This window comes from Salmo trutta, chromosome 20, assembly GCF_901001165.1.
Source record: "Salmo trutta chromosome 20, fSalTru1.1, whole genome shotgun sequence".
Classification (NCBI taxonomy): Eukaryota; Metazoa; Chordata; class Actinopteri; order Salmoniformes; family Salmonidae; genus Salmo; species Salmo trutta.
The window spans coordinates 48,715,329-48,730,405 of record NC_042976.1 but is presented as its reverse complement, the minus strand read 5'-3'; the positions used below and the strand labels follow the sequence as shown (position 1 = coordinate 48,730,405).

The 15,077-nt window shown below is 42.3% G+C and overlaps 1 protein-coding gene across 1 annotated transcript in view; it reads right to left on the bottom strand.

The window, feature by feature from the left end:
• Positions 1–15,077, bottom strand: part of LOC115156197 (striated muscle preferentially expressed protein kinase) — a 125,116-nt gene that overhangs the window by 50,387 nt on the left and 59,652 nt on the right. The window contains exons 15-18 of the mRNA XM_029703567.1: positions 12,659–12,831; positions 12,251–12,363; positions 6,902–7,070; positions 6,306–6,405 (exon numbers count right to left, since the gene is read on the bottom strand). Of these exons, the coding sequence (XP_029559427.1) occupies positions 6,306–6,405; positions 6,902–7,070; positions 12,251–12,363; positions 12,659–12,831 (555 nt within the window). The remainder of the gene's footprint in view (positions 1–6,305; positions 6,406–6,901; positions 7,071–12,250; positions 12,364–12,658; positions 12,832–15,077) is intronic.

Here is a 15,077-nt window from a genome sequence, read left to right as displayed (position 1 = left end):
TTACAACTGCGACCTGGCCAAGATAAAGCGAAGCAGTGTGACAAAACCAAACAACACAGAGCTACACAATATCAAACGTACAGTCAATAACGCAATAGAAAAAAATCTATGTACAGTGTGTACAAATGTAGAAGAGTAGGGAGGTAGACAATAAATAGGCCACAGAGGCGAAATAATTACAATTTAGCAATAACACTGGAGTGATGGATGTGCAGATGTTGATGTGAAAGTAGAGATACTGGGGTGCAAAAGGGCAAGATGGTAAGTAATAATATGGGGGTGAGGTAGTTGGCTGTGATATTTACAGATTGGCTGTGTACAGGTACAGTGATCGGTAAGCTGCTCTGACAGCTGATGCTTAAAGTTAGAGAGGGAGATATAAGACTCCAGCTTCCGTGATTTTTGCAATTCATTCCAGTCATTGGCAGCAGAAAACTGGAAGGAAAGGAGGCCAAAGGAAGTATTGGCTTTGGGGATGACCAGTGAAATATACCTGCTGGAGCACGTGTTACGGGTGGATGTTGCTATGGTGACCAGTGAGCTGAGATAAGGCGGGGCATTACCTATCATAGACTTATAGATGACCTGGAGCCAGTGGGTTTGGCGACGAATACGTAGTGAGGGCCAGCCAACGAGACCGTACAGGTTGCAGTGGTGGGTAGTATATGGGCATGAGTGACAAAACGGATGGCACTTTGATAGACTACATCCAGTTTGCTGAGTAGTGTGTTGGAGGCTATTTTGTAAATGACATCGCCGAAGTTAAGGATCGGTAGGATAGTCAGTTTTACGAGGGTATGTTTGGCAGCATGAGTGAAGGAGGCTTCTAGATTTAACTTGGGATTGGAGATGCTTAAAGTGAGTCTGGAAGAAGAGTTTACAGTCTAACCAGACACTTAGGCATTTGTAGTTGTCCACATATTCTAAGTCAGAACCGTCCAGATTAGTGATGCTGGTCGGGCGGGAGGGTGGGGCAGCAATCGGTTGAAGAGCATGCACTTAGTTTTACTTGCAGTTGGAGGCATCGGAAGGAGTGGTGTATGGCATTGAAGCTTGTTTGGAGGTTTGTTAGCACATTGTCCAAAGAAAGGCCAGATGTATACGGAATGGTGTCGTCTGCGTACAGGTTGAACAGAGAATCACCAGCATCAAGACCGACATCATTGATATACACAGAGAAAAGAGTCAGCCCGGGAATTGAACCCTGTGGCACCCCCATAGAGACTGCCAGATGTCTGGACAACAGGCCCTCCAATTTGACACACTGAACTCTGTCTGAGAAGTTGTTGGTGAACCAGGCGAGGCAGTCATGTGAGAAGCCAAGGCTATTGAGTCTGCCGCTAAGAGTGCGGTGATTGACAGAGTCGAAAGCCTTGGCCAGGTTGATGAAGACGGCTGCACAGTACTGTATTTTATCGATGGTGGTTATGATATCGTTTAGGACCTTGAGCGTGGCTGAGGTGCACCCATGACCAGCTCGGAAACCAGATTGTATGGTGGAGAAGGTACAGTGGGATTCGAAATGGTCGGTGATCTGTTTGTTAACTTCTTATGGGCAGGTGGTACGGTAGCATCCCATCTGGCAAACATCCGGTGAAATTGCAGAGTGCGAAATTCAAACTACAGAATTATAAATATTTAACTTTCATAAAATCACAAGTGTAGTACATCAAAACAAAGCTTAACTTCTTGTTAATCCAGCCGCTGTGTCAGATTTCAAAAAGGCTTTACGGCGAAAGCACACCATGCGATTATATGAGGACAACGCCCCGCATACAAAAGCATGAAAAACATATTTCAACCAGGCAGGTGCACCACGAAAGTCAGAAATAGCGATAAAATAAATGCCTTACCTTTGATTATCTTCTTCTGTTGGCACTCCAAAAGGTCCCAGTTACATCACAAATGGTCCTTTTGTTGGATAATGTCCTTCTTTATATCCATAAAAACTCAGTTTAGCTGGCCCGCTTCAGTCAATAATTCACCTAGTTTCCCTCCATCAAAATGCATACAAAATGAATCCCAAACGTTACTAATAAACTTTTCCAAACAAGTCAAACAACGTTTATAATCAAACCTTAGGTACCCTAATACATAAATAAATGATACAATTTAAGACGGAGAATCGTTATTGTCTTTACCGGAGAAAAATACCAAAGAACGCGCAATTTCTGGCTCATTTTTCCAAAAACCAGCCTGAAACTCTTTCTAAAGACTGTTGACATCTAGTGGAAGACCTAGGAACTGCAAACTCGGAGGATTTCACCTTATAATAAAAGTGACAGCCATTGAAAACAGTGGTAGACTGAAAAATATTTTTTGGGGGATGGTTTGTCCTCGGGGTTTTGCCTGCCATATCAGTTCTGTTATACTCACAGACATAATTGTAACAGTTTTAGAAACTTTAGAGTGTTTTCTATCCACATCTACCAATTATATGCATGTCCTAGTTTCTGGGCCTGAGTAACAGGCAGTTTACTTTGGGCACACTTTTCATCTGGATGTGAAAATACTACCCCCTACCAAAGAGAGATTAACTTGACTTTTGAAGATTTTAGAAAGGCAGGGCAGGATGGATATAGGTCTATAACAGTTTGGGTCTAGAGTGTCTCCCCTTTTGAAGAGGGGGATGACCGCGGCAGCTTTCCAATCTCAGACGATATGAAAGAGAGGTTGAATAGGCTAGTAATAGGGGTTGCAACAATTTCGGCGGATAATTTTAGAAAGTGAGGGTCCAGATTGTCTAGCCCAGCAGATTTGTAGGATCCAGATTTTTTAGCTCTTTCAGAACATCAGCTGTCTGGATTTGGGTGAAGGAGCAGCGGGGGGTGCTTGGGCAAGTTGTGGAGGGGGTGCTGAGATGTTGGCCGATGTAGGAGTAGCCAGGAGGAAAGCATGGCTAGCCGTAGAAAAATGCTTATTGAAATGATCAATTATCGTAGATTTATCGGTGGTGACAATGTTTCCTATATTCAGTGCAGTGGGCAGCTGGGAGGAGGTGCTCTTATTCTCTCTGGACTTTTCAGTGTCCCAAAATTTTGGGGAATTAGTGCTACAGGATGCACGTTTCTGTTTGAAAAAGCTAGCCTTAGCTTTCCTAACTGACTGTGTATATTGGTTCCTGACTTCCCTAAAAGTTGCATATCGCGGGGGCTATTCGATGCTAATGCAGAATGCCACAGGATGTTTTTTGTGCTGGTCAAGGGCAGTCTAGTCTGGCGTGAACCAAGGGCTATATCTGTTCTTAGTTCTACCTTTTTTGAATGGGGCATGCTTATTTAAGATGGAGAGCAAAGCACTTTTAAAGAGCAACCAGGCATCCTCTACTGACGGGATGAGGTCAATATATTCTTCCAGGATACCCGGGCCAGTTCGATCAGAAAGGCCTGCTCGCTGAAGTGTTTTAGGCAGCGTTTGACAGTGATGGGGGTGGTCGTTTGACCGCGGACCCATTACGCACACGGCCAACGATCACTGAGATCCTGGTTGAAGACAGCAGAGGATTATTTAGAGGGCAAGTTGGTCAGGATGATATCTAAAAGGGTGCCCATTGTTACGGATTTAGGGTTGTACCTGGTAGGTTCCTTGATAATTTGTGTGAGATTGAGGGCATCTAGCATAGATTGTAGGATGGCCGGGGTGTTAAGCATGTCCCAGTTTAGGTCACCTAACAGTATGAGCTCTGAAGATAGATGGGGGGCAATCAATTCACATATGGTGTCCAGGGCACAGCTGGCGGCTGAATGTGGTCTATAACAAGAGGCAACTGTGAGAGACTTGTTTCTGGAAAGGTGGATTTTTAAAAGTAGAACCTCAAATAGTTTGGGCCCAGACCTGGATAGTATGACAGATGTCTGCAGGCTCTCTCTGCAGTAGATTGCAACTCCGCCACCTTTGGCAGTTCTATCTTGTCAGGAAAATGTTATAGTTAGGGATGGATATTTCAGGATTTTCAGGATGATGATAACCTGCTCCAAAGTGCTCAGAACCTCAGACTGGGGCAAAGGTTCACCTTCCAACAGGACAACGACCCTAAGCACACAGCCAAGACAATGCAGGAGTGGCTTTGGGACAAGTCTCTGAATGTCCTTGAGTGGCCCGATCAAACATCTCTGGAGAGTCCTGAAAATAGCTGTGCAGCAACGCTCCCCATCCAACCCGACAGAGCTTCAGAGGATCTGCAGAGAAGAATGGGAGAAACTCCCCAAATATAGGTATGCCAAGCTTGTAGCGTCATACCCAAGAAGACTCGAGGCTGTAATTGCTGCCAAAGGTGCTTCAACAAAGTACTGAGTAAAGGGTCTGAATACTTATGTAAATGTAATATTTATATATATAAATATTTTTATAAATTAGCAAACTGTTTATTGCTTTGTCATTATGGTTTATTGTGTGTAGATTGATGAGGAAAATTTTTGAATAAGGCTGTAACCTTACAAAGTGTGGAAAAAGTCAAGGGGTCTGAATTCTTTCCAAAGGGACTGTATATCTAACACTGGGCGATATGGCCAAAATATCATATCACTGTATTTTTCAAATTTTTGACGATATGACAGTATTTCATGTTTCTGACTAATAAAAGTTGTAAATATGCCCTAGGATGGCAACAAATTAATTCGAAGTGATTTTAATGTGTTTTCTCCATTCTGATTGCTTTACTGTTCAACCAAAAACAATAGGACAAAACGGACAGTGAAGTCATATTTATAGAACATTGAATAGGAATCAAAATCCTATTTTTTAGCTTGTTACTCGGCCAATGCTTACCATTTGCATAGTTATTTGTTCAATTCCGACACTAATTTGTTATCATTCACAGACTGTGTTTTGTTTCTTTTGTCTTAATATGCCTCTATTTCGCAAAAAAGAAAATTAAACGTTTCCTTGACAGAATTATTATTCTCCGACCTATTTGACTGCAGTTCTTACGTTCGCCACTAGGGGTAGTTGCCCAATTTCTTGGGGTCTTACCTCCCAAAGTTGTTTGACTTCTTGGTATTGCAAGCAAACTTCCTCAGTTCTCAGCTAAAGGCAGTTCTTTCTGGCCATAAAAACGGATGAGTGCCATACTTTTTTGGAGTCATTACTGAATTTTTTAATATAACAAATCAAACTTTTATATAAGGTGAAGTGTAAATTCAAACCTGTCCGCGAATGAATACCTGTATAGTTCGTTTACAGTTTAACGCCCAGCGAGTGTATTTGACAAATAGACTTGACTTTAATTTTGTGATGTGTATAGCTACCTAGCTAATGTTAGGCCTACTCATTTGTGTATCAATGGTTAAAGTTATTCCAAAATGCATTTAAAGATAGCAATTTATAATTTTTTTATAATTTTTTTTTGTGAATGTATAATGTGAAAGTGGGTTTAGATGTTTGAAAAGTAGCATTGTATAGCCTAATGTTAATATTACTAGCTCCTTTCAGGGAAACAAATGTGTGTTTAACCAGTTTGTCCGGTATGCGCAACCATAGTTTGGCAAGTGGATGTTTGATAGTAACAACACAGAGTAACGGTATGTTTTCTAAACAAGCCTAAAGATTGTTTTAGTGTTGACTACTGCAGCTGGTGTAGCAAATTAGCAATAATGTTAGCTAGCAATTTCCAGCTAGCATTTTCACCACTTAGTACGCATGCCTTGACGCCTTCGTCACGGCAAGGTTCTGAGATTTATGAGGTGGGAGAGTGAGTATTGCAGGTTTGTAAAAGTTTCAATTCGGTGGGAGAGAGTGATCGGGAGTTTTTCAGACATACACACACACACACAACTGCAGTACGCGTTGTCAGGACACCCTGAAAGATGCTGTTCATTCCCGGGTAAGTTTTCGTAAATATTCAACCTAATCACACCGGGTTTATAGACCCGTTCATATCGTCTGAACACCAGCCCATTCGTTTCCCAATGTTCACGCAGGGTGTGCCAAAGCTGTGTATGTGTGACACGCCATTGATAATTTCTGAAAACCGTTTGAGGGAAAGTGATCTGGAATTTTCAACCCAGAAACATGTCTTTTCATGCAGTGAGGATATCCCAGGTCTAAGAACAATGCAGTGTGAAAAGGTCTATTGTGACTTTTAACACAAATCAGCTACTTTGACCACTTTCCCAACAAGTTAGACAAAAACTTAGAGCGTATGAAATCTTAGTATACTTCTCTGCTTTTCAAATCTAAAATCTTCCACTACAACAAAAATACTTTTAAAGAATTAAAGCAAGTCTCACAACTTTTTTTCATGGAAAATTACCATCTAGTTTATGTTACTCTTTTTTTCTAGCTTTATTTACAAACGGGTGCCTCACCTCCCTATTTCCTTGTGGATGTCATAGTAGTCAGTCAGCCGGCGCATCTTCCTGAGAACGGTCTCCTTGTCCTCCATTGTATCCTCCTTGTCTTCTTTAACTGCAAGGTAGCACAGAAGTGAGGACACAATTACAATGTAGCCTAATTATAGGCCCACATTTCATAGTGTTCGGGCATGTGTTAATCACATTCCCAACTGCTAATTTAGGTCTGCCGCTACATAGCTGCATCTCAACAATCTGACTATTCACTCCAAAATGAAAGTTTGTCAGATGTTTTTAGGCCTCAAATGTAGTCTAATGTCAAGCTGAATCCACGTCCTTCGACATCGGTTGTGTAGATCCGGCTGTCTACTAAAATATCCTAAATGAATAGAAAAGATAATCACAGAATAAAACAACCAGGAAATTAGACGGTACTAATATTTTCCTGTAATTTGGGGATTAAGGCATTTAGCTGAAACGATACAACTGGTGGCCTAGGATGTGGATATATCTCATCATACGTCTACTTTGAGGTCTGAAAACATCAGACGACTATGCCTCTGTGTCAATACTGGAATGCATATTTCATTGAATGGTACCCCAAGGCTTACCTGTGTGCACGGTGAGCTCAGCCTTACAGGACACAAAACCAGCCAGGTTCTTGGCTGTGCAGGTATACACCCCTGAATCTTCTGGACTTGTGTTGAGCAGCACAAGGGAGCATTCGTTGTCATCATACACAAAGGTGATGTGACTACTCTCGCACAACAATGTATCATCCTAAAACAAAGTAACAATATGTCACTCTGGAATTAATCACATTTCATCAAAATAAGCATGCATATAATGTGGACCCGCTTTAAAAGGAAATTCTGCCACTTTTCAACCTCATTTTCATTATCTCCAGCACCATACCATTGTCTACATTTGGGAAAATAGTGCATTTATATTATCTGTGGGGAAAAAAGATAAGGTCCTAAAAAATGCTTCTCTTTGAAATCATAGAGTAAGATTAAAATTAAAAAAAATGTGATTTTCAAAACTTACAATGAGTTTCTAGCCATAAGGAGGATATTTTCTTGCTCCCCACGTTACCAAGAATCTCATAGTGTTTAAAAATGACAGTTTTTAAAATGTTTTAACTTTTGATGATGTCATTGAGTAGAACTTTTCAACTTCATATTTCTTTCTACAAAACATAGAAATGTGCCATTTTCACATATGTAGACAATGGAACTGTGATAATGAAAATAAGGTTGAAAAGTGGTGGAGTTGCCCTTTAAATTGTGTGCAGTTTATAAAGGCCTCAGAAAGCCTTCACAAAGCCTTCAGAAACACGACATAAATGTCACAAACAATCTACAACAGTATGTCATGCTTTATAAAGGATTCATAAATGCGGCATAACTGTGTGAAATGAAAAACTGTACACTATTTTTTTTAAATAATTATACCACCACCCATAAGGGAGCTTGGCGAGTGGGAGGGCAAAGGGACAGGTACTGTAGACCTGTATCTGTGTACATGCCTGCATGGCTACTTCAATAGTTATTTCAAATAATTTTGGTGACTTCACAGCAATTGCTAATGTTAGCTAGCTAGATAGCTAGCAGCATAAGCTATATCAATACGAAATGTAGCTAGCTACAGTACCAGTCAAAATATAGGACACATCTACTCATTCCAGGGTTTTTGTTTATTTTTACTATTTTCTACATTGTAGAATAATAGTGAAGACATCAACACTATGAAATAACACATATGGAATCATGTAGTAACCAAAAAAGGGTTAAACAAATCAAAATGTATTTTATATTTGAGATTCTTCAAAGTAGCTACCCTTTGCCTTGATGACAGCTTTGCACACTCTTGGCATTCTGTCAACCAGCTTCATGGCGTAGTCAACTGGGATGCATTTCAATTAACAGCTGTGCCTTGTTAATTTGTGGAATTTCTTTCCTTCTTAATGCGTTTGAGCCAATCAGTTGTGTTGTGACAAGGTAGGCGCGGTATACAGAAGATAGCCCTATTTGGTAAAATACCAAGTCCATATTATGCCAAGAACAGCTCAAATAAGCAGTCCATCAGGAAAATGTCAAGTTTCTTCAAGTGCAGTCGCAAAAACCATGAAGCGCTATGATGAAACTGGCTCTCACGAGGACTGCCACAGGAAAGAAAGACTCAGAGTTACCTCTGCTGCAGAGGATGTACATTAGAGTTACCAGCCTCAGAAATTGCAGCCCAAATAAATCCTTCAAGGAACAGACACATTTCAATATTAACTGTTCAGAGAAGACTGCGTGAATCAGAAATCCATGGTTGAATTTCTGCAAAGAAACTACTACTAAAGGACACCAATAATAAGAAGAGACTTGCTTGGGCCAAGTAACACAAACAATTGACATTAGACAGATGGAAATCTGTTCTTTGGTCTGATGAGTCCAAATTTGAGATTTTTGGTTCCAACTGCCGTGTCTTTGTGAGACGTGGAGTAGGTGAATGAATGATCTCTGTATGTGTGATTCCCACTGTGAAGCATGGAGGAGGTGTGATGATGTGGGGTGCTTTGCTGGTGACACTGTCTGTGATTTATTTACAACTCAAGGCACACTTAACCAGCATGGCTACCACAGCATTCTGCAGCGATACGCAATCCCATCTGCTCTGCACTTAGTGGGACTATCATTTCTTTTTCATAAAGGACAATGACCCAAAACACACCTCCAGGCTGTGTAAGGGCTAGTGATAGAGTGCTGCATCAGATGACCTGGCCTCCACAATCAACCAACCTCAACCCAATTGAGATGGTTTGGGATGAGTAGGACCACATAGTAAAGGAAAAGCAGCCAACCAGTGCTCAGCATATATGGGAACTCCTTCAAGACTGTTGGAAAACCATTCCTCATGAAGCTGGTTGAGAGAATTCTAAGAGTGTGTAAAACTGTTATCAAGGCAAAGGGTGGCTACATTGAAAATATATTTTGATTTGACTACTAAATGATTCCATATCTGTTATTTCATAGTTTTGATATCTTCACTATGATTCTACAATGTTGAAAATAATAAAAATAAAGAAAAACCCTTGAATGAGTGGGTGTGTCCAAACTTTTGACTGGTACTGTAGCTAATAGGCTCAGCTAAATAGAAATCCCTCTTATGTACTACAGTAGCTATATCTCAAAGCCACACTCTTGTCATGAGATTTGCAAATGAAAGAGGCCTAAATTGTCTCTATAATATTTACTTTTGTATTGTTACAGACACAGATAATCCTTAGTATTGAAGGTGAGTCTAGCTCAGAAAACAGTTAGCTAGCTAGCTGGGTCTATTTGTTTTGTAGTCTCGTAAATTAAATGTATTAATTGCATTCCATTTGTTGTTATTGCATTGAGATGCAGCATATGAATTGCTTTGCATTGGTTGTTATTGCATTGGTTCCTGTGTTCCTTTGTAAGGGCTGTCGTACTGGAGAGAAGACCAAGGTGCAGCGGAGTTAGTGTTCATAATTTAATTCAGACAGAACACTATATAATTACAAAACAAGAAACAACCGACAGCTAAACAGTCCTGACAGCTAACACACTGAACAGAAACAATTACCCACAAACACAAAGAAAAACACATACCTGTTTATAGGACTCCCAATCAGAGGCAACTAGAAACACCTGCCTCCAATTGAGAGTCCAGCAACCAACCTACACGTAACACAAAACCTCTGCCACGTCCTGACCAAAACTAATACAATTACTCCCTCTGCTGGTCAGGACGTGACGGTACTCCCCCTAAAGGTGCAGACCCCGATTGCACCTAATAGAAAATACAACCCCCCCCCAAAAAAATTTCCCCCTATCTAAAGGGAGGGAAGGGAGGGTGGCTGCTGTCAACAACAGCACTGTGCTACACCCCCTCTCCCCAACCCACCTATCTAGGAGGCGGCTCAGGTGCGGGACGTGGACCTCGCTCCACCTTCGGCGTCGCCCACTTAGGTGGCACCGTTGGCTGCGCCGGGCAGATGGGCCACTCGGGCTGACCCGGGCAGACGGCCCACTCGGGCTGGGCCGGAGGACAGGCGGGCCACTCGGGCTGGGCCGGAGGACAGGCGGGCCACTCGGGCTGGGCCGGAGGACAGGCGGGCCACTCGGGCTGGGCCGGAGGACAGGCGGGCCACTCGGGCTGGGCCGGAGGACAGGCGGGCCACTCGGGCTGGGCCGGAGGACAGGCGGGCCACTCGGGCTGGGCCGGACAGGCGGGGCACCCTGGCATATCCGGGCAGACGGGCCACCCTGGCTGATCCGGGCAGACGGGCCACCCTGGCTGATCCGGGCAGACGGGCCACTCTGGCTGATCCGGGCAGACGGGCCACTCTGGCTGATCCGGGCAGACGGGCCACTCTGGCTGATCCGGGCAGACGGGCCACTCTGGCTGATCCGGGCAGACGGGCCACTCTGGCTGATCCGGGCAGACGGGCCACTCTGGCTGATCCGGGCAGACGGGCCACTCTGGCTGATCCGGGCAGACGGGCCACTCTGTCTGATCCGGGCAGACGGGCCACTCTGGCTGATCCGGGCAGACGGGCCACTCTGGCTGATCCGGGCAGACGGGACAATCCGGCAGCTCCGGACAGGCGGGGCACCCCGGCAGATCCGGACAGGCGGGCCGCTCTGGCAGATCCGGGCAGGCGGGCCGCTCTGGCTGATCCGGGCAGACGGCCCGCTCTGGCTGATCCGGGCAGACGGCCCGCTCTGGCTGATCCGGGCAGACGGGCGTAGTCGAACCTGAGACTACCTAGCCACCAGGTATTCTGTTCCCGTGCTGGAGACCAGGCTTACAGGCTTACAACCTGTTACAATCTTTCAGCAGGGTGTATGACAAGGTTATAGACGTTTTGTGATGGCTCAACTTAATAGGATTTATAAAGCCTTAGTAAGCCATGCTTATGTCACCCTTTAAGAAGCACAGGATAATGTCATATACGACATAGGGGTATGTCACATTTGACATTAGTAATGATGCCACACAGTTTTGCCACATTTATGAACAGTGGTGTAAAGTACCGCAGTAAAAATACTTTAAAGTATTACTTAAGTAGTTTTTTGGGGTATGTGTACTTTATTATTTAGATTTTTTACCACTTTTACTTTTACTTCACTACATTCCTAAAGAGAATAATGTACTTTTTACTCCATACATTTTCCATGACACCCAAAAGTACGCACAATTGGCCCAGTGTAGTTCGAGTTAGGGGAGGGTTTGGCCGGAGGTGCTTTACTTGGCTCATCGCGCTCTAGCGACTCCTTGTGATGGGCCCGGGTGCCTGCAGGCTGACCTCGGCCGTCAGTTGAACAGTGTTTCCTCTGACACATTGGTGTGGCTGGCTTCCAGGTTAAGTAGCCGGTGTTAAGAAGCGCGGTTTGGTGGGTCATGTTTTGGAGGATGCATGACTCGACCTTCGCCTCCCGAGAATGGTGCCATCTGGTTTGCTTAATATAAAGAATTTGAAATGATGTATACTTTTACTTTTGATACTTAAGTATATTTAAAACCAAATACTTTTACTCAAGTAGTATTTTACTGGATGACTTTCACTTTTACTTTTATATTAAGGTGTCTTTACTTTTACTCAAGTTTGACAATTGGGTACTTTTTACACCACTGTTTACGAACTCTTTATTAGGCATGACATACAGTCATAGATTATTTGTGACACATCTATGTAGTGTTTATGAACACTTTATGAAAGCTTTATGAAGTCTTTATAAACTAATTTGAAACATAATTTGGAGTATCCTGTCACTACAAGTCATTGTTTATGTACCTTCTCAGCAGTTACCAGCTGACTACCTACATTCTGGTTATCAAACTAGTTATCTATAGAGTATATATATGGCATGAGTGTGCAACTTCATAAAGGGTTACAATGATATACACACTCAAATATATGTGTGTCTCCATGTATGCACCTTAAACCAAAGGATGTCGGGAATGGGCTTGCCCTCCACAACCACAGCCAAGCGAGGTGTCTCCCCCATGTGCACATCCACATCCTCCATGATGGACTCAAAGGTTGGTGGTGCTACAGAGCGAACATGAAAATGTGTTAGATACTGTTGTCACAATATTCAATATGTCGATACTCAAAGTATCATAGCAAGGAAACAAAACATGAAGCAGACAACATTTCCTGACGATGTACCTTGCTGCATGCAGCAAGGCATTTTGAAAAAGTAGCTAACTTCTTAATGGCCATTACTATAGTGGATGAGAAGAGTTTCCACTCCCAAACAATGCAAAGCGCTTTAAGCAGCTGCAAAGAGAGATACATACTGTAAATTCAATCCATTATCATAATCTGTCATTATTGCACTCACCTGCCATTTCCACACTAAAGATGCAGGAGTCGACGCCAAACTTGTTGGAGGCAACACACATCAGTTGACCCACATCGCCACTCTTCACCCTCATGATCTTCAGAGAGTGCTGGTCATCATCAGGCATACTCATCTCATACAGCCCAGGTTTGATTGCAAGGACCACTCCACTTCTAATCACAGAGAACAATAAGGCAGCTTAGATATCCCATTGTCGTGGTGGATACATTTTAGTGGTAAGAACTTTTGTTGTCTGACTGTTTCACACATCTTATTGTTTTATCCTACAGCACTTGGTATTAAAATGGCATTCTTGCACACTGGCATATTTGTGAACTCAATTTTTGTGAAGCCAACAAGAAGGCCGGAGAATGGGCATGGTGCTTTTCAAATACAGTTAACCTGTTAGGGTATAGGGGGCAGTATTTTCACGGCTGGATAAAAAAATGTACCCGATTTCATCTGGTTACTAATCCTACCCAGTAACTACAATATGCATATACTTATTATATATGGATAGAAAACACCCTAAAGTTTCAAAAACTGTTTGAATGGTGTCTGTGAGTATAACAGAACTCATTTGGCAGGCAAAACCCTGAGACAGATTCTGACAGGAAGTGGATACCTGATGTGTTGAATTGACTTTAAGCCTATACCATTGAAAAACAAAGGGGGTGAGGAATGTTTTGGCACTTCCTATTGCTTCCACAAGATGTCCCCAGCCTTTACAAAGTGTTTTGAGTCTTCTACAGTGAGATCTGACTGAAGAAGAGCTTTGGAACGGCGATGGCCCATTAGACACCTGGCGTGCGAGTTGATGGTGGGTACTCTCATTCCGAAACGTTTTAAAAGAGAACCCAATGGTCCGCCTTGAATTTTATTCATGTTCTGGTTAAAAAATGCCCTAATGATTTATGCGATACAACGTTTGACATGTTTGAACGAACGTAAATATATTTTTTCCGTTCGTGATGTGAAGTGAAGTCCGGCTGGCTTAGATCATGTGCTACAACACGGAGGTTTTTGGACATAAATGATGAGCTTTTTTGAACAAAACTACATTCGTTATGAACCTGGGATTCTTTGGAAGTGACATCTGATGAAGAGAATCAAAGGTAATGGATTATTTACATAGTATTTTCGATTTTAGATCTCTCCAACATGGTGGTTAGTCTGTATCGCAATGCGTATTTTTCTGGCGCAGTGCTCAGATTATTGCAAAGTGTGATTTCCAAGTAAGGTTAATTTTAAATCTGGCAAGTCCATTGCGTTCAAGAGATGTAAATCTATAATTCTTTGAATGACAATATAATATTTTACCAATGTTTTCTAATATTAATTAATTATTTTGTTGTCATGACTTGACTGCCGGTATTGGAGGGAAACGATTTCCTGAACATCAACGCCATAGTAAAACGCTATTTTTAGATATAAATATGAACTTGATAGAACTAAAAATGCATGCATTGTCTAACATAATGTCCTAGGAGTGTCATATGATGGAGATTGTAAAAGGTTAGTGCATAATTTTAGCTGATTTTATGGTTTTGGTGACGCCTGTCTTTGAATCGACAATACACTACACACAGCTATTGTCAATGTACTCTCCTAACATAACCTAACTTTATGCTTTCCCCGTAAAACCTTTTTGAAATCGGAAAACATGGTTAGATTAAGGAGATGTTTATCTTTCAAAGGCTGTAAGTTAGTTGTATGTTTGAGAAATTTGAATTTTGACATTTATTTGGTTTCAAATTTGCCGCTCTTGAAATGCACCTGCTGTTGATAGGGTGCGCCACGGGTGGCACGCTAACATCCCACATAGCCCCAATAAGTTAAGAACAATATGGCCAGTTGATTGAGGGCTCAGTGGGTCGGCGTATGGTGCTGGTTGCTGGCAATATCAAGGTTGACAGCTGGTTGCTGGCAAAATCGCGGTTGACATGCTTCGAAGTACGGTAATGAAATATTTAGAAATCTATTTTCACGAAATGCGCGTGACCCTTATTTACCCTTTCGGATAGTGTCTTGAACGCATGAACAAAACGCCGCTGTTGAAACATAACTATGGATTATTTGGGACCAAACCAACATTTGTTATTGAAGTAGAAGACCTGGGAGTGCATTCTGACGAAGAACACCAAAGGTAATCAAACTTTTCTAATAGAAAATCGGAGTTTGGTGAAGGCTAAACTTGCTGGGTGTCTAAATAGCTAGCCCTGTAATGCCGGGCTATCTACTTAGAATATTGCAAAATGTGCTTTCACCAAAAAGCTATTTTAAAATCGGACATATCGAGTGCATAGAGGAGTTCTGTATCTATAATTCTTAAAATAATTGTTATGCTTTTTGTGAATTGTTAGTAAATTCGCCGGAAGTTTGCGGGGGGTATGCTAGTTCTGAACGTCACATGCTAATG